Below are 19,066 nucleotides of genomic sequence, written 5' to 3'. Positions count from 1 at the left end.
GTAAGCAGAGCAGCACGTACTTGTCTAAAATGAGCTATTTCTAACATGATTGAAATTGGACTTTTCTACTTCTAAAGGTAGTAAATAAATCTGAGGGGAAAAGAAAAAAAATGAGTCTGGAGTAAAATGTCTTGAAATTTTCAGCAAGAGTGACAAAATCCTAGGGCACAAATTGAAAGTAATCAAACAAGCCTGATTGTAACGCACAGTGGTATGTGAATATAGGGTACACAATTGAAAATGCACAGAAACACCATGAAGAAAGCACATATCCTGTGCAGCTTTCATCTTTTTAAAACACATGGCATTCAAAGACAGATACATGTGTGCTACATCAGGCACCTCTCTGTATTATTAAAACAAACTTTAGGTTTCAACCTAATGTAAATCTCCAATATTATGTACATTTGCCACCTTGTTGTTTCGGGCCTTTTCTCCTCTTCAAAAATACTTCCTTATACCAGCCAAAGGGGCCCTAGCATGAATACAATTTCACAATTAGATCGGTATTTTTCAAATAAATAATAAAGATAGCATAAGGTAAGACAGAGTGCTTAGATATTGTCAGTGATGGATAGCACTACAAAGCCCTAGGATGGATGCGTTTCTTTGGGATCAACCTGCAATCTGATTTCATTTCAGATAATTATCCTGATTACATTTTTTTTTCTATGTACCTGTTAACATCACTTTCCTATTTACATGTGTGGGCTTGTCATTGTCATACATTCTCTTCCTCAGCCATTTACAGCACTCCCCTACCAGAGGCTGGTAACGTCAATCTCATTTTGAAGATGCATGGGCAGTAATCCTGTGTTGTGCGGGGAGGACCAAACAGAGAACCCTTACAGCCCTGTTTGTTTTGATGGTGGAAAGGAACAGCAAAGTCAACCCTCTTGCTTATCCTGTCTGTTGTTGAAGTGCAATTCAAAATTTCCTTTGCTAATCAGCTATACTTTCCCTTGACTACTGAATTTCTGAGTATATTGGCGATACAATTATTTAATCACATGACATGAAGGTGGAAGACCTCTATTTCTGACAAACCTTTTGAAAGTTGTTCCTCAGGAAAGTGATCTGGAGGAAAAAGCTGGGAAAGATCTTGCATATATGCACATAAATAAAAAGAAAAAACTGATGAGAATGCATTATAGAGTTAGAGGCTTTACATCAATCTACTCTACACCGATTGTACCTGTTGAAAAGTAGGAAGAAGTTAAGAGGTTCCAAGCCAAGAATAATGCAAAGCTAAAATAAATGCATAATATGTCAAAGCAAATTATTTCTTTCCATTTTTTCTCCTTCTCATGTATTCATACAACTTCACTTTCCACCAAAAGAAAGCATACTTGACTTTTCTTCCCCCTTTTTTCTTCTCCTTCACTCCTTATTTTTGCCTTTGTCTATTATTAGTGACAACAACCTAGAATGTATGTTTTATAACCACTGTCTGATTATTTTCCAGTAAGGAAAATGTTGACCTTCCTCAAACCACTGATGTTCCTGCCAAAAATGTCCAACAAAGTAAAATGAGCAGTAGCTTCATTGTCTGATCTTCAAAGACTTTCACCCTTTGCTGATGCAAAACTCACTCCCTTCGCTCCAAACATTTGCTATGAACAGTTTCACTAGTGGAGTCTGCAGAATGGCTCAAAAATTGTGTCTTCTAATGATTCTCCTTGCTCTTTTCAACTTCTTAGAGGGTGATGATTCCAGAGAAAAGCTACCTGAAAAAGCCTTCAAAGGTAGAATACTGAACAACCTCTCACTTCCTATTCTCCTACTAATCAAAACTATGAGAACAAATAGCGGAACAAAATGGAGGAACAAAATGGGAATAACAAATGTAGAATCATAGTGGCCATGCTTCACAGACTTGCTGAAAAACATTTTTTTTATGTTTCTTAGAATCACAGATCACATCTACAGAAAGACAGGGGGAAACCCAAGGCTTTGTGTCATCTTAAATTGGAGTAATGTCTAAGGTGCAGCAACATAATGAATGCTATGAACATGTTTCAAAAGCCATATTACTTTCCCTTGAAACATTTAATTGTCAATCAGCTACATGCTTATAGTTTAACAAAACTACAATTCCTAGAGTTAAGACAATTTATGCTTAGGTAGTTCCACATCTCCTCTGGTGCAAATCCGCTTTGGCCAATGTCATGCAGTTTTAACAAGGGTAAAGAATAGTTTTAAGCTTCATTGTGAAGTAAAAAAAAAAAAAAAAAAAAAAAAAAAAAAAAAAAAAAAAAAAAAAAAAAGGATACTTAATATCATGTGTCAAATTAGGAAGAGAACAGCAAACTGAGATCTAACCACTGGAAGGTCACAACCAATAACGTTTCTGTAAATGGAAATGGGTTGCAGAAGCATCAAATGCAAATTACTGTTTGCTGGAGAATTTTAATAGAGTTCTACGTCACACTATAAAATGTTTAATTGTAACCCCATTTTAATAACACTATCTGATTAAATGAAAAGACGCCTTGCTGATTGCAATTACAATCTGTCAAACTGCGTATTTATTTACAGTTTGGTTTCCTAAAACCATAAGATATAAAAAGGAAACTCTATTCAGCTTGTCAGCAAACTATAATTATTGTGTATCCTTCTGTCAGTTTCCGCATAAAACTTTTGGTTCTAAAATGCCTCTAATTATAACTACATCAACATTTTTGTAAATGCTTGCTTTTCCTTCTTTCCCTATCCTTTCCTTCCTGCCTCCCTTTCTCCTTCCCTATCAGTGAATCTGTTGAACAATTAGGAGGAAAAGCTTCTTCTAAGTAAGTAACATTTGCTCCTCTGTTTTATCTTTGCTATCCTATTCAAAGTAAATATTATTTATGGCAGTGCACCTTCCTAGCACTGCACTCAAGCAAAGCCATGGGATTAGGACTCTATTGGGTTTTTCTGCTTTGGCATTAATGTCTTGAATATCAGCTGAAAAACTCTTTCCAAGTATATCATGTAGCTCATCTTCTACAAAGTCTATTTGTTGTAATTTATAACCTTTCACAAGAAACAATTTGCCAGACAAACAAGAAATGAGTCCAAATGTCTGAACACTAGTGTATGTATCAACCAGTTATAGAAATTACATCTCAAGGAAAGGTCTATTAAATCATCCCACATCATCCCATCTCTCAGCCAGTGCAGGATTTTCCCCTTCATACATGTTCCAGTGCTTTAGCACTGCCTGGCAGACTATTCAGATGCCATTGCAAGGTTTTTTTCCCAACCTTCACCCATTGCTTATTTTTATCCCATTACTTCCAGTGACATTCCTTAAGTATCATAAACATCTATTCCTTCAGCCTAACTTTCTAAGTAACAGAGGATGATAAATAAATATAATATTTAAAATATGCACATAAACAATTTCATAAAATAACATATTATAGCAGAACCTTCAAGAAGAGTTATTTTGCTCAGTGTAGTTTATGGGCTAATACAGTCTGGATCATAATTATATGCTAATAAGATTTGGGAAAAGCTGATTATTTTTCTACTGTTTCTTAAATGGTCAAATCAGCTATGAACCAAAACAGTCTGAGTTAATATACATCCTCTTGATTATTTATTTCCTAACTGTTTCATCAACATCTATTACCTATCATACATTCTTGATAGATGTACATTTAATAAATATAAATATATACACCTGTATATAAGCATACCTTAAAAATAAATAACAGACAACTGAAAAGATTATATGGTCTTCCTTAACCTCCAGTGCCTGCTGGGTTTTATGTATACAATGGTGAATTTTTAAGGTTGAAGACCTGTATCCAGAGCTTGCTTGATGAGTCTAGATGAATTCTCTAAAATGTAAGTTAGAGAAACATCTGTCAGAAATGACAAACCTATGGAGTATCCTGCTTACAGGGAGATGACCTTTTAAAATCCCCCCTTGGACTGCATTAAAGGAGTGATGTTACACTTCCCTCTGGACCAACTTCCATAATTTGGTAAGTAACATAACATTGAGGCTGTACCGAGCCAGGATCCAAAAGGTTCAGATTACTCATGCAACTTTTTCCTGTAGCACAGCTTTGCTATACTGCCTTTAATTATTTGATAATCAAAACATTAAAAATTGTTTCAAAACAGCACATTAGATTATATTTCTTTTCTTCAGTCTTGTTACAGCTTGCACAGGTTTTCCATATGCTACAATGAAAGCCATTTCAGAATTATGATGACAGTATGTGGATCATTATTGACAAACAATTTTGTTGACACACCCTTAATCTGATATAATCTAAAATCTAAGTTCTTGCAATTTATTAACAAATGAAAGCATCTATTATAGGGCTACCTCTGTGTTGAAACTCTGGGAAAGCCCCTGCTAGAGCAGGACAGGATCAATGTTAGGCCAGAATACTTCTGAAAATCCCACCGAGGATTCCAGTCAGTCACAGAGCCCTTAAAACGCAGTTCAGAGGCAGAAACCACAAACAATGAACTTAGTGCAACAATATCAGCCTCAATTAGGCTTACAGAGGCCCAGCCCTAGGCAGAGAACTTCCCTGTTGTGAGTTTTCCCCTCCCTGCATTCACAAAAGCCGATAACAAGTGAGAAGAAACATGTGTGCTATGGAACTGGCCTGTAGGGCCTGGGACTGGGAGTCTGGGGCATTAGAGCATTACACTCTGTGGTTAAACAGATCCCTCATTTCTTCCTAGAGTTGACTGCATTTCAAGGACAAGCAAAACAACCCTCACATCTTTTCCATGGCTCTTAAATAAGTTTGCAGTATCACTTCCAGGTTGCTTGAGAGCTTAAATGTCTCAGCTGCCATTATATCCGTTATAAGTGACCTTAAAACACTCATTCATGACATCCTAATAACTTTATATTATATATGTAACACATGACAGTTAAATCCTGCTTTTATTACATTTGAGGACATCTGCTAGTTCAAATATTGAAAGTTGACTCTCACAGTTCATGTTACTGACCATCAGACAGGAAATCAGCTCCTTGTAATATTTTCATCGTTATGGGTCCCAGTATGTAAGGTCATCTTCTCCCTCTTCTTTTTGGATCTGTTTCTTTCAGCCTTTTTCAACTTGGGACTCATCTGTCTTTGTAGATCGTGAATTACATATTACTGGCTTTTTAGTAAAGTAAATGTTTTTCTATCCTACAATATAGTACTTGACAAATAGGATGGACTGATATTGCAAGCACCTATTTGTCCTGTGTACATTACCTCGTTAGCTAATTAGTGACTGAAAAGCACTTCAAGACACAAGAAAAGAGATGCAGAAGAACACAGAGTGCCACTAGCATAATTTTTCAAATGCTGTGTGGGGTTTTTTAGTTGTTTTGAGTGTTTTTTTGTTTTTTTTTTTTTTTTTTTTTTTCAAAAAATAACTTCTAAAAGTTTTGGCAGTGGTTATTTTACACTGTATACTTTTTGTCAGGCAACTTAAGCTGCACTTAATATCCAGATCAGGACTAAGCCTATTGCACTAAACACTTTTTATGCTACTTTATAAGAAAGGAGAGTGTAATAAAATTCATTAAATTGAGATCCCACACTTGAGTATTAGGGCATATGTAGGAAACTGAAGCTTAGTTACTGAGTTAATCTCTGAAATTCTTTATGTGTGAATGAAGGTAATCTTAAAGTGTATTACAATGAAGTCCCATCTCGAAATAAAAAAGCGATGCATTCTCATCAAGGGCCTGATCCTGTAAATACTCCATGTACAGGGCTTTTTTTGTTAAAGGACCACCTAATTTCATTTTTTTTTTTTTTCAGTTTAGATCATTTTTGTAAGGATGAAGTGAAGGCACCTGTAGCTCAATATCAGGAAGTCTAATTTTGAAGGTATGATAAGGAGTGTCTTCATCTTGTTATCCATTAGGTATGCCGCATCTCCCTTTAAGCAACTAGGCTACTTCCTTCATTAACTCAATCAGCAAAAGTACCAACCATTAAAGTTACTGTCAGACACTGCAATCTCACTTATATCCCAGCGATTTGGTAAAAAAATTTACATAATACAGCCACGTGTAGTATGTTAATTAAATCTGTTGCATCTACTTCAATAATTTGGCTCTAGTTTCACTCTCTGTTTAACAGTGTGGATCCACAATTTGGGAAGAAGTGGGATACTGAAGATGCTGCATCCTGTCTTTTACATTCCCTTTCCAGCAGAGGGCTTCAGTGATTAATAGTGTGAACATACTTACATATATATGTACATAAATATTTTATATTTTCATATCTATGTGTGTGTATCCAGGAATATACATAAATGTATGTATGTACTCTGAGCTCTGCAGTCTGCATCAGCTCCAGGTCAAGGCAGGCACAGAGTGCCACATCACCACCTGTAACACCTTCTTAGTCTCTTTTCTGCCCCCACATGCTGGTTGGAATAGGAATGTTGGGTACACCCTGATAATATGTAAGATAAACTGTAATTCCTTTGTTCACCTGATTTGAGACAAAAAGAGTTCATTTTTGTGGTTTGGTAGCTGTTTTTCTTCCTTTCCTCCTGCAAAAAGTCACTGGTAAGCTCAAATGATGATACTTTAAGCTCTGTAAAACCAATCAAACAGATAAAAAAACCTGTGAGGGTATTAAATGGACCATTCAAATTCCTCCAACTCAGAAAAATCAAGAAACTCAAGAAAGTGCTTTTTCTCCCAAAATAAATAAAAAATTTTGCTAAGCATACATGACTCTACATATGCAAGACTTGACAAGGAGAATTCACACACTGTTCTAGCAGGTTGACACCAGCATGACGTTCTGGGTTGCTTGTGTCCCAGCATTCAGCACAGTCATGCAGCACAGCTGAACTTCCAGCATTTACGTGGCACCTACACAATGCATAATGGGACTGGTTTCATCCATGCAAGGTATCTTTCTATTCCTGAACAAAATGGGGTGAGATGACGAATGCAGTACAAATCCACAAAGGATGTGCAGCCTTCTCAGCTGCTTTCGAGTTTCGAGGAATGCAAATGTATGCATTTAAATGATGAAAGAGGTGGAAGTAGAGGATACTCCACCTGATGCACAAAACTCTCCCTTTCTGCACTGTGGGCTTCTCCTTCCTTTTTGTCTTCCCAAAATCACGTTCACAGTTTTTGAGACAGACATTTCACTTCTATTTCATCTACAGGACTTAGATCACTGGGTTTTTTTGCCAAAGTCTGAGTCTTCAGAAACATTTCATTATCGTTCTGTTCTCGACAACTACATGTGATGTTAAAAGCAGCAGATTAAAGTCAACAATCTCTGCTGCTGAAACTCCTGCATTTCTGACATTTTCTGAGAGTTATGTTTTCTCTATTTGCATACTCTATTATCTGTTTTGTTTGACACTTGCAGCTACGATGCTGCTTATGTATTAATCACTCCTGTGAGTATTTCACATGTGAGGTGTTGTATAATCTACCACCCACAACTGAAGGCTTTCTCTCTGCGCCACATTCATCATGTCTTAGCCTCTGCCTATCAGGTTAAAGTCTAAAAACCAGAAATTAATACAACTATACTTATTTATTTTTTTTTACTTTTGTATGTAGCAAATAAATTCCTATCAGACAATGGGCAACCACTGTGAAAAAAGTTCACCAAAGAAATTTTTACAGAAGGCTGCTTTCAAATATAAAATATGCCACCTTGTTATTTCTCCTTGAAATTATACTGAAGTGTTTTCCTACTGAATTTGTGAAATATGTGAGCCACACAGAGTCTCAAAACCCACATTCAAATAAGCAGAATGCTGTTTTTCCCAACTGACAGTAAACTGCTTCATTGGCAATTTTAAAAACGAGACCCAGAATTATTCTAAAAGGAGTTCTGGTCATTTGTGTACAAATATTATCCTACAGTAATGTACAAATATTTACTTGCTCTATCTTTAAGGCAATTTCTTAGCACTCAGAGACTGAAAGTATAACTTTACCAGATACTACTTTAAGACCAGAAAAAAAGCTAAGTTCATGAAAAAGTCTAGCCACAAATACTTGACAGCAATTCTTGTCCTAGTTGACCTGAAGAAGGTGGGGTCCATAATAGCCTGCACCCACAGGATGCTTTTTCCACTCCGCTGATGTTCTCTTGCACAGGAAAAACTGTAGAGGTGCTACCAGCAATTTTATCCCTTCCATGAATGCATAGACTGATGTTTACTGCTGAGAACCACCCAAGGACAGTGTAACCCATGGAATGGTCTTGGTCCCCCTGCAGTAGTGTGAGGTCTATTAGTCCAGTCCCAGACAGAGCACATCTTTTTTGAGAGATGCCCCATTTCAATTCAATCCTCAGGCACAGAGAACCTCCCATGGTACATTAGCTAAACGGCATATTTCTATCACTGCTAAAAATGCATGCTTTGTTTCCAGTCTGATTTTATATAGCTGTAATTTTCTAGACATCAGATGTTTTTTGTAGAACAGTGAAAAGCCTTCTAGTAGCAGATATGCAATATTCAGGTATTTATAAAACCTTGATCAAATTACATCTTAATCAGCTCCTCTACATATCCTTTCTGTTGCCTTTCTGATGACAAAAGACTGTAGCAGACATCAGAAGAAAGAAGAGATAAACATGATGTCCCAGAGCCCTTGATGGAATAAATCATCATAATTTTACTGGAGACAATAAAGTTATGCTGACTGACATCAGCTGATTTGACTGTGTATCCCCATAGTTAGGCTGTTTGACAAAACATACGGTAACTATTGTAACCTTTTTCCAAACAGGGCTTATTTTTGTGGAAAAATCCAGCTTGTAAAATACGGCAGGTTTTTTTGTTGTTAGTTGCCCGGGTTTTTCAAGGAAAAGATATCCTGCAAGAATACAAAGTTGCTTAATAAGAGAGAAAAAAAATCCTTTAACACAAGATGTTCCATGACCTTAGCTTTATGATTTGGTGGTTCTGATGGCAATAACTCACTGCAATAAAATTTGGGGTAGCAGCAGGTCTGTGTAGCATAACAGTAAATTTTGATGTAATCTGAAGACCAGAGCCTGGTAATGAGGCACAAATGCGAAGTATTCTCCAGAGACAAAAAGTATCTGCTACTACTGGCATGCAATACAAGCTAGAAAAAAGTATCCAAACATGACCCAAATCTCAACACTTAGGTTAGAAGACGAAAATATTTTTTTTCCTTTGTTATGAAAGTTATTCATCTTGTTCATCAGAAACAAAAAATTTCTTTTTGACTCCGTAGTTTGCACTAATACTTAAATTAAGATGCAAAAAAAAAAAAAAAAAAAAATCAGCCGTATAGGTCAGCCTCCAGATAAGTAATGAATACTGAATTTAAACTAAAATGTATGAAACTAGTAAAAAAAATCTCTTAAATATGTCCCAGGTACAACAACAACAATCTCCTGTATTGGATTTATTAGCAAGTGTCCTGTGAATAAGAAATACTAGTTTCATTCTACCTGAGATGAAAAACGGAAAAAAAAAAAAAAAAAAAAAAAAAAAAAAAAAAAAAAAAAAAAAAAAAAAGAAGTAGCTGTTCACTTTCTTTTCTGCTATATTGTGCCACATTTTGTTTAAGATATTACTCTCTCATGGGTCGCATATCTAAAAAATATAACTCACGGAAAAGTATAATGTAATTGTCCGGGCTTTGATGAATTGGGGCATAATGTTAAATAATTATTCATTGCCTTTATTCTTCTGTCAAAGTGTGCAAAAAAAAGCAGCTTTTTATTGCCTTTTTTATATAAGGACATGGGCCTTTGTGACACACATTTTATTTTAAACTAATGCTTCTATTATTTCACATCTGAATAATTATAGCTGACATCATCTACTCTTCTGTGTCCTAGAAGGTCTTTAGCTCTAGTCCACTGTTACATATTTTATGCATTACATGAAATAAAATACCCCAAGATTTTGAAAATATTTATTTTAAAAACAGCAATGAAATTGTCTGTAATCACATTTTCTGCTCTGCTTTGAAAGCAGCATTATTCAATATGCCAGTGGTCTTTTCCATAAGAGCAACATATTAGAAATTCATGCTGCTCTAATATATCTGAATTCCTTGATGTACTGCACTCCCTAAAGACCTAAAGAAACACTTTTGCTTCAGTTTCATATGTCCTGCACATTACCTACTGATGTGGTGGTTGTCAAAACAGTTGTACAGTAGCCTTTGAATTCAAAGTGTGCCTTGACTGTATACTAAAAATGACAATAAACCTAAGTATATACATTATGTTGGCTTTTGTTGGCAGCGCAAGTAGAGCATTTGGGAAATAAACCTCCTGATTTTATTGTCTTTTAACATCTTTTTCACGTTAAGACTTCAAACCCAGAAATTTGAAGCATTTCAAGAAACTGAAATCTCTTTTATTTCTTGTAAATTTTCTTTAGTGTACCACCATAAGCCACATTTTCAAAAAGATCAGCACAAGATTACAAATGAAAGCTTTCCAAAAAAAGGTGTTTTGTTTTTTTTTTTCCTTCTCTCTATGTAAAAACAGCACTGTGATTTTTAATCCTGGTTTCTTGGGGAAAAAAGCAATCATCTATAAGGTATACTAAAGAAGCTGAAACATCTATAATTTTTTTTATAAATTGAACACGCAGAAAACGTCATTTTATAGAACACATCCAAAAGCATTTTTACAGATAAACACACATTCTCATAGGGACATTATATACATGCATTTGTTTGCAAATGTTAGAAGGGTATTTCTTGCAGTCTTTGGAAATATTTTTTGGATATTTCAGAAAAGCTCATGTCAACAGAGAAGGGCTGGCCCAAATGGAACTGAATCAAACCCACACAGGGTTACCTTCAACTGTAGGAAACCAGGAAGGGACCCCTATTACATTATATAGAAACAAACATGTTTACAGCATCATAAGTACATTTTCACTAAACAAACAGCTCTATCTTTATCAAATTGGATCAAATTAAGAATCAGGACTAGGAATAATGTTCATTTTGAAGGAGGACTTTAGAGAGCTCCCATGCTGGGCCCAGGCCATGTGTTCATACCACTGTGCCTCACATTCTGCACATATTCTGTAGGTTTCTGAGCCCCAGATACAAGAGCATCTAAAGAAATCTGTATGTGACAGCATAGTATAAATTAGTGTGCATGTGCGTATATGTCTGTATGTCACCTAAGAAGAAAACAGCAATGCACAAACACAGAAGTAAATATATGAACTGACAGCAGAATAATGAGAAGGAGAGACTTTGGTGATTTTGTTGTTTGGTTGTTTGTTTTTTTTTAAAGTAGTGGGGATGCAATAGAATGTCAAATCAATCAAAAAAACTGCAAAGGAGACTTATTCCAATTTTAAGTATCAGACACAGTCAATAGCAATGAGAAATTTTCATCCCTCAGCATTGTAAAATTTTTCAGAAAGAATTCTTACAGTGTAAATTCCTACAGTAAAAAAATCTGTAAGAAGCTGATCTCTAATACAATTTCACTGAGCTGGTAGTGGGCTCTTATTGTGTGTGTTTAAGAAGTCCCACAGAGGAGAATTCTTACAGAGCTTGGGGCAAATCCTGCAATCCTTACTCAAAGGGATTTCATCTGCAGCTTAGAGGGAGTGCTGCACAGTATGAAACCAGGCCTTCTAATGGGGTTAGATTTGAAGGGGTTTTAGGAAAGATATATCCTCAATTTTCAATCTGTCCAAAATCACAGAAATCTTTGTCTGAAAAACCTGGTAGTTGAGATGAAAGAAAAATGCTACACTCAGTGTACAAAGTATTTTTCAACATTGTTTCTGAGATGAGTTTCCTTTCTCTCATTTGGCTAGCATTAATTAACTCTTTGCCTATTGAAAACACAAACTGAAAAAAACTCACTAGTTCTAAGAGAGACAAAAAAGAAGATAGTATTACTAACATACTGACATGGGTTAAAAACTGGCTAAAAGGAAGTTGTTGAAAGTAAAGAAAAAATTAACCAAATTCAATCACAGGCACATTGCACTGCAGCTGATTTTGTCCCAATATAAGTAAAATTTGCTGAAGATGTGTAATTAATTAGGGATAGAGAACAGCCAACAGATTCATTTCTAAGAATACTTTTTCTAAAAATACTCATTAGTGCTCTGAAAAATAAAGTGAGACACATGGTTTCCAAACACCCTATCAGTATTTAATATACCAGAAATCATATGGAACCAAGGGTTTAGATAGATTGGAGAAACTTATGCCTTAGATTCTATATGAGGCAATATAAGAGTGATTTAGAAAAGTACATGTTAAACAGATCAGAGTTTGATGGGATAGTAAAAAGGAAACTTAGAGACGAGGAATAGCATGAGAAAAGAGTCATACTGAAGCAAAAAAACGTAAAATTTTCTGGATTATAAAGAAAAGCTTCAAAGCTAAGTAAAGAATGCTGACTCTACAAAACCCTCTTTCTTTCTTTCTTCATCTATGGAAAGCCAAAAGAACAACAGAGTCATTCTATTTACTGAAGAAGTAATTGAATTCACTGAAGACTTAGATTGCTAAATTATTTTTCTCAAGTTAATTTCTCTCAAGTTATCAAATTCAAATCAGAGGAAACATATTGCCAAACAGTGCAAAATTTTGGTGTTAAACACTCTACCAGTTGTTACTAACATGAGATGTAGCTTAATCCCCTTCACAGACAAGCCAGCTTGAGTTAAAACTACTGCTAGGTAAGAGGTCGTCCTCTGTGCAAAGGGCATGCAAGTTACAGATAACCATTGACTTAGCCCATGACACTTCAAGGATGATGCTTCATTTATTGAACAAATCCTCAGAAATTACTGCCAGAATTTAGCACGTATTTTCTTGACATCTGATTTTCATTTTTTTTGATCTTCACTAAGTCCCAATAGCAAAATCACCTAGTCATATTATTCATCTTTTTTTGTATTTGCCCTTGATGCAATAAGTCACTGTGATGATCTACAAATGCTCAAGGCCCTTTGTTGAGAGCTTGTTGCAAGAGGTTAATGTGGGACATCATAGCTTAAAAGAATGCATAGTTTTGAGCCACGGTTATGGCTTAAAAGAGGTCAATTCAATGAAATAATGTCTGTTGACTGAAGTGTCAACTATTTCTCTTATTTCTCGAGGAATTTCATAGCTCTGATTCTCAGAACCCTACACAAGATTTCACTTCTGCTCTCTAATACATGCCATCAGCTTTGTAGATATACAAGTAAAATTCAGAATCTTTCCACAGAGCATATTTATATGTCTTTATGAAGATCTGCATCTCCCCCACTCCTCCCATTATTGAATATAACCCTGGGGTCAGATTCTGACCTCAAACACAAAGCGTGCAACATCCTAGTAAATCGATAACAACTAAGCAGCACATAAGAAGCCAAGGCTAGTTCCCCCTGCAGTACAGCTTGTTGGACATCCTCAGAGGGAATGCAGAGCTCCTCAAAATCAAGGTAGCCTTATTTTAATTAAGTTGCAATGAAGCTCTGTGACAAGGCAGATTTTTGTTCTGAAGTGTTTTCCAGCTACCATGGTCCCTGGCTCTGGGGCTTTTAGTCTGAGGGGCTGATGGGGAGCTGAGCCCAGATCCTTTGGTCCCCAAACTTCCATGTGCTGCCTGAGCTCCCAGGTTTACAGGACTGATTTACGTTTTCTAGATAATGGGGTGCAGACCTAGCAAGCTGCAAGCCTAAGCAGCCTCAGTCTCTAAGCACAGAACCTCCCAGCTGGGACATGGGGCCTTAAGCCTCTGATCCTTTGGTGAGAAGCCCAGACCCTTTATCTCTAGGAACAGGAGATTCTTAACTTAGGCTGATGAGATCTGCAGCTCCTGGGCAGTCCATCTAGTTCTTTAAGCGCAGTGAGACCCACAGAGTGCCAGGCTCCACCCTCTTCCATGGGATTTTTAATTCTTTAGCTTAGAATTGTACATCAGTGTGAAATAATCTTCTCTGGAGCTGCTATGCAAGAAGTATACTAATTATTTGCAGAGCCCACTTGAAAATGTAACAAGTAAAGTAGTAGCTCTGCAGTTGTTGTAAGCAATTTAACATTCAAAGAAGTGATTTATAATTTCAGGCTTCCCAAGATTACGACCATAATGACTATCTGACAGACTTTATAAGCAAGTCGTCCAGTCATTTCAATTGGATTCTGGCTGGCTAAGGACTGGGAACTGCAAAAAGGCTATAAGATTTGGCCTAGAATCAGAAATAACATTTGCTGTTTTCCAAAAGTGCGGTAAACAAGAAAGGAGATATTAAATTTTTGTACATCTCTCAGCACATGCAAATGAGAATGGAAAGAGCCTCGTCAGACAAACACAGAACAACAGCCATCTGGATCCAAACCCTGCTCCAGTGGAAGTCAGAGCCTTGAGCCTCTTTTCGTCATTATTTACAACACTGTACAACAGGAGCACTTCTGAGCAAGGCAGCAAAGGGTCACATCCTGGCTTTGAGAAACTCTGCTGTAAATCCCCCACCACCTCCTCTGGGAGGAGCATTTGACATAGGGAGTGCAATGCAACACCCAGAGTCAGGGCAGCTCGCTCCAAAACTTGAGTGCTGCAGGAGTTGGCCCCCTCAAAGGATTTCAAACAGGTCTGTATTTCCACAGTTTTGCAAATTAAAGCAGAACAGAAGGGAAAGACTAAAAATGCTTACCACAGAGAGGGAATTGGAAAGCAGTGTCCCATCTTGGCCAAGCATGTTGGAAACTGTAATTTCAGGTAGATCCATGTTTTGTGGGTGGAATGGAAGGAGGCCATTGTGGTTCATGGGATGACACAGAGAGTGGTACCCAGACTCTATCTCATTCAAGTGCACCAGGGAGTGGTCAGGCAATGACGGAGGAGTTATAGGAGGTATGTTAAAATCTTCGCTTTCAAGACTTGGGCCAGGAAAAGACTGGAAAAAAAAACCAACAAAAAACCAAATGGAAAGTTCTATGAAAATCATATGAGCACTGGTCAATAATAATAATAATAATAAAAGTCACACAAACAAAAAGAGACCAACTCACAAACTTCTAAGCATCTACAATTCAACAAAGAGAATATTTTAAAGACCCATATATTATAGCAGTGAAGTTTCACCATTATGTATGGAAGAAGAATTGCCCCTAAGGCATAAGAATCTCTGATACTTTCACAGCTTCCATTAGAAATATATTTTTTTTAAAGAAGGTGAACTCCAACAGATTAAAATTTTCCAAGAGTGTTCATCTAGCTGAATACCTTTTTCATGGGAATTGTGGAAAAGGTAACGCAATTTATAAAATTAATATTGGCACAAAATTCATAAAGTTCATAAGACTCCCTGCTACTCAGACCAAGAATTACATAGCGAAGAAAGATACCGCTTTTATGCCTACAGAAGTACCATGCATTTATTCTGCTACAAAGAAAAAGAAATAGTACATACTCAGTATGAATATACTTTGTGTTTATAGAAATATATTTATGGTGTCTAAAAAACTTTTTTTTTCCCTTTAATATATAACCTCAATTATTCACACATTTTGTCAGTAATCTAAATTAGTTACTCTACAAAGCAACTGTATAGTCTTTTGTTGTTTGCTGCCATTAAGTCATCTAACTTAATCTGATCCAAGGAAAAGCCATAGGCAAAATCAGAGTAATGCATCAAGGTGGATAATTGCTATTATTTATCTACAGTCTTTGTACAGCAGGTAAGTCATTTAGGGGAGAGGGGTGGGTATGCTCATATTTCTGAAAAGAAAAAGGTGAGCATAGCTAGATACATGATCCAAATAAAGAGTTAAAGGGATCAGGTGCAGTGGTTCAACCTGAAAACCTGCTCTGCTTTTCTGAGAATAGCCAACTCCTTTGTAAAGTGTTCAGTCTTTGCATATCCCATGCCCACAGTCAGGGTTTGTAGCACAGAGACTACTTCCACCCCTCCTGCCCCTCTGCAACACAGCAGCCCTGCTCTGAGCGCTGTTTTTGCTAATTCTGGAAATGTAAGGATTTAAATACATTCTGCTCCTGAAAAGTGTCATCAGGAAGAATGAATATGAGGGCACAGTTTCAAAGAGCAGCTAGTGGAAGAAAATGTTTTCCCCACTATGAGTTTCCAAATGGAGGACAGTATAGTGTATGAATTCATGCAGAAGGACAAGGGAAGAATCGATGCTCAATTATAAACAAAGGGGTTTTTCATTAGTCATCATAGTAATAATGTTCTGCTGATGCCTGAGGTTACTCTCCCCTGTACGAGTATGTATATACAAAGTTAAATCAGACCAAGAACAAAGAGTGTTACATGTTTTCAGTGAGCTGCTGAATGCAGAAAAACCTACTCTAATGCACATTGCCATGGTTTTGGTTGCTTTGCTTGTTTCCTGACAACCAAGTATCTTAGCATGAAATAGAGCAGGAAGGCTAGACTGCAAAGACCAAAGTAAAATCCCAAAGAATGAAAACAACAGAACAGGGAGAGGAAAAGGTTTGACAGTGATATCATAATTGTTACATGGGAGGACTTTGATTCTACCCATGCTTTCCAGCCGTGTTTCTCACTTCCAGCACAGGAGTGTGCTCTCCCCTTGCCCCTGCTATCTCCTTAATGGGAAACTGGTGTGAGTCTACTGACCTTTGTAAGTTGCATTTGCCCCTGCTCTTAGAAGTCATGATGCAGCCATCAGATGAAAAATCTCCAAGGGGAAATACAGTAAAAATAGACTCTCACTAAATGGAGAGGACACTTAAACATGGCAAAGAGAACATGTCACATTTACTCAGTAACAATATAAAAGCTTTGCAAAACCAAATAAAAGTATTAGGGACAATGTATAAACTAAGTATTTGCTAATTACTATTATATAAAATCCATGATGATGAGAAAGGTGTCTAAAGTAATCTTAAGGTCACAATGACAAAGCAGTGAGGAACAGAAATGAAGGAAGGGATAACAACCACAGTGTTCTCCTGGACCAGCACTATCCCACACATGTACACTTAGATCAAGTTATCTGTAATTCTGGTGAGCTTGGATCCACGTAGGCTACAACTACCAGGAGGGATTAATGATCTATGAAAAGAGGGCATTTATGTTCAACAGTGTATCCTCTACTGTCCCAAAAGTCTGATGACCTCAAAAGAGTTTTCTCTCCCATGATTTTGTCGGTACAAAGAAGTGTTAACATCTGTTTTCTCAATCTCTCACTGTTCTGTGAGACATTCACCGCTAAAAGCAAATATTCCTAAACCAAATATTGACAGGCTGGGTGTGCCTACACATTAATATGGGAGGCATTTAGCAAATCTGTTTATTTGTACACCCCTTTTTGCATGTCACATATGGATAGACCAGGTTTTACTTTTGATTTGTTGTGTTTCAAATGTGTCTTTAATTAGTAATACTTCAAAAATGGTGGAAGCAATTGACCAGCCAGTAGCACATTAGCTTCACGTATTAAAATGGAAGCATAAAACATTAGCAGCATAAAACTCCACAATCCAAGTTGTGTCATGCGTAAGTACCTATATGTTATATATATGTTATACATATTATATGGGATAAGCATATAAAATAAATGGTTGCTCTCTAATTAATTTTTAAAAACTCTACACACCGTAGTTATTGTTTGTGAACCAGTTACAGTGTATTTGATCCCACATCACCTACAATATCACTGTCCAGTACACTTAAATAAGTAGTAGGATTAGAATAGCAAAGGTAATAATAACACACCAAACAACATATAACTCAAGGGCTGGTACTTCTTAAGATGTTTTTCTTTTTTACTTTTTTTTTTTTTAAGACATAAACTATCGCACTATTTGAATAAAGCTAGGGAGAATCTGAGCTATATGGTAGTGGTATGGAGAAATTCTTGAAGGCATCTGCAGAGCACCCTATTCACCTTACATTTTCTGCCAATTTGATATTTATATATTTAGTATGTGTGCGTGTAACCCATACAGACAGAACTTCCTCAGGGGAATTCCTTCAACAGTGATTTGCCAGTACTCCAGTTTGTCTTGTCCAGTAGCATGGCTCAGATGCTTGTAATGGCTTGGCACCCTGGCATATTAAAACCCAAAATTCCCAAATACATTTCCAGCAATCCCAACATATCTCAGAGTAAAGGCTGTTGCAATTGTGCCTGGAGGAAAAGAGTGAGGAATGGAACTCCTTGTTGCGGGGAGATTTAAACTGCAAGATTTAAAGTCCGAGCACAAGCGACCTGGAGCGTGGTGTGGCAATTTGTGGGGCAGTTTGCGCAGGCAGGGCGAGCAGGAAGGGCACCCTTCCACCTCTCTCTGGTGGGTTGTGAGGTAGGTGTGTGGCTATGGGTATTTCTTTTTTTTTTTTTCTTTTTTCTCCTGCAACTCAACTTGACCCAGCAATGGTTTCCAAACAAGTGAAATCCGTTGCTGCTGCTCTCAGGGGGAGTGTGCTAACCCAGGCAGAACCCCCAGAAAGGACGTGGCTGTTCAGGTCTCTGGCTGCGCAGAGTGGCTGAGCCTGATGTTAGTCCCAGAGGACAGTGCGAGAGATGCCCATGTAAGATGCGAAAAGGTGAATGATTTGCTGTGCTTAAGGAAGAAGTGGAGAGGCTAAGAAGTATTAGGGAGACTGAAAGGGAAATAGACTGATGGAGTCATACTCTTTCGACTCCAAAAGAAGTCCAACAGGAGACAGTGAAGCCCTGTCCCTCCTGCCAGCAGGATGATGGTGCAAACCAAATAGATGGCGGGGATTGGAAACAGGTCCCTGATCAAAGAGGTAATGGAATCCTGTCCCGACCCCCATTACCTCCCATGGTTCCCTTAAAGAACAGGTATGAGGCCCTGGACCCAGAGAGTCAGGCAGAGGGCAGTCAAAAAGAGGATCTGTCTGGAGGTCTCCCGGTTTCACCCCATCCATCTACGAGACAGATTACAACCATAGCTATAAAGAAAAAAAGAAGGGTAGTTGTAGTAGGTGACTCCCTTCTGAGGGGAACTGAAGGCCCTATATGCCGACCGGACCCATCCCACAGGGAGGTCTGCTGCCTTCCCGGGGCCTGGGTGAAGGATATTAGTAGGAGGCTCTCTGAGCTATTCCAGCCCTCTGATCATTATCCACTGCTGGTGGT

General features: G+C 37.4%; 1 protein-coding gene across 3 annotated transcripts in view; it reads right to left on the bottom strand.

Annotated features, from left to right (window-relative positions):
* The window catches only part of TOX (thymocyte selection associated high mobility group box), a 221,569-nt gene that overhangs the window by 72,360 nt on the left and 130,143 nt on the right, over window positions 1–19,066 (bottom strand). For all 3 annotated transcript variants that reach the window (XM_027892734.1, XM_027892733.1, XM_027892735.1), the window contains exon 3: window positions 14,626–14,868. In XM_027892734.1, the coding sequence (XP_027748535.1) occupies window positions 14,626–14,868 (243 nt within the window). The remainder of the gene's footprint in view (window positions 1–14,625; window positions 14,869–19,066) is intronic.

Source organism: Empidonax traillii, unplaced genomic scaffold (assembly GCF_003031625.1).
Source record: "Empidonax traillii isolate 1590-97213 ecotype Southwest subspecies unplaced genomic scaffold, ASM303162v1 scaffold365:size559728, whole genome shotgun sequence".
In the NCBI taxonomy this organism is placed as follows: Eukaryota; Metazoa; Chordata; class Aves; order Passeriformes; family Tyrannidae; genus Empidonax; species Empidonax traillii.
Note: the sequence above shows the minus strand (reverse complement) of the source record. Positions and strands in the feature narration are given on the sequence as shown.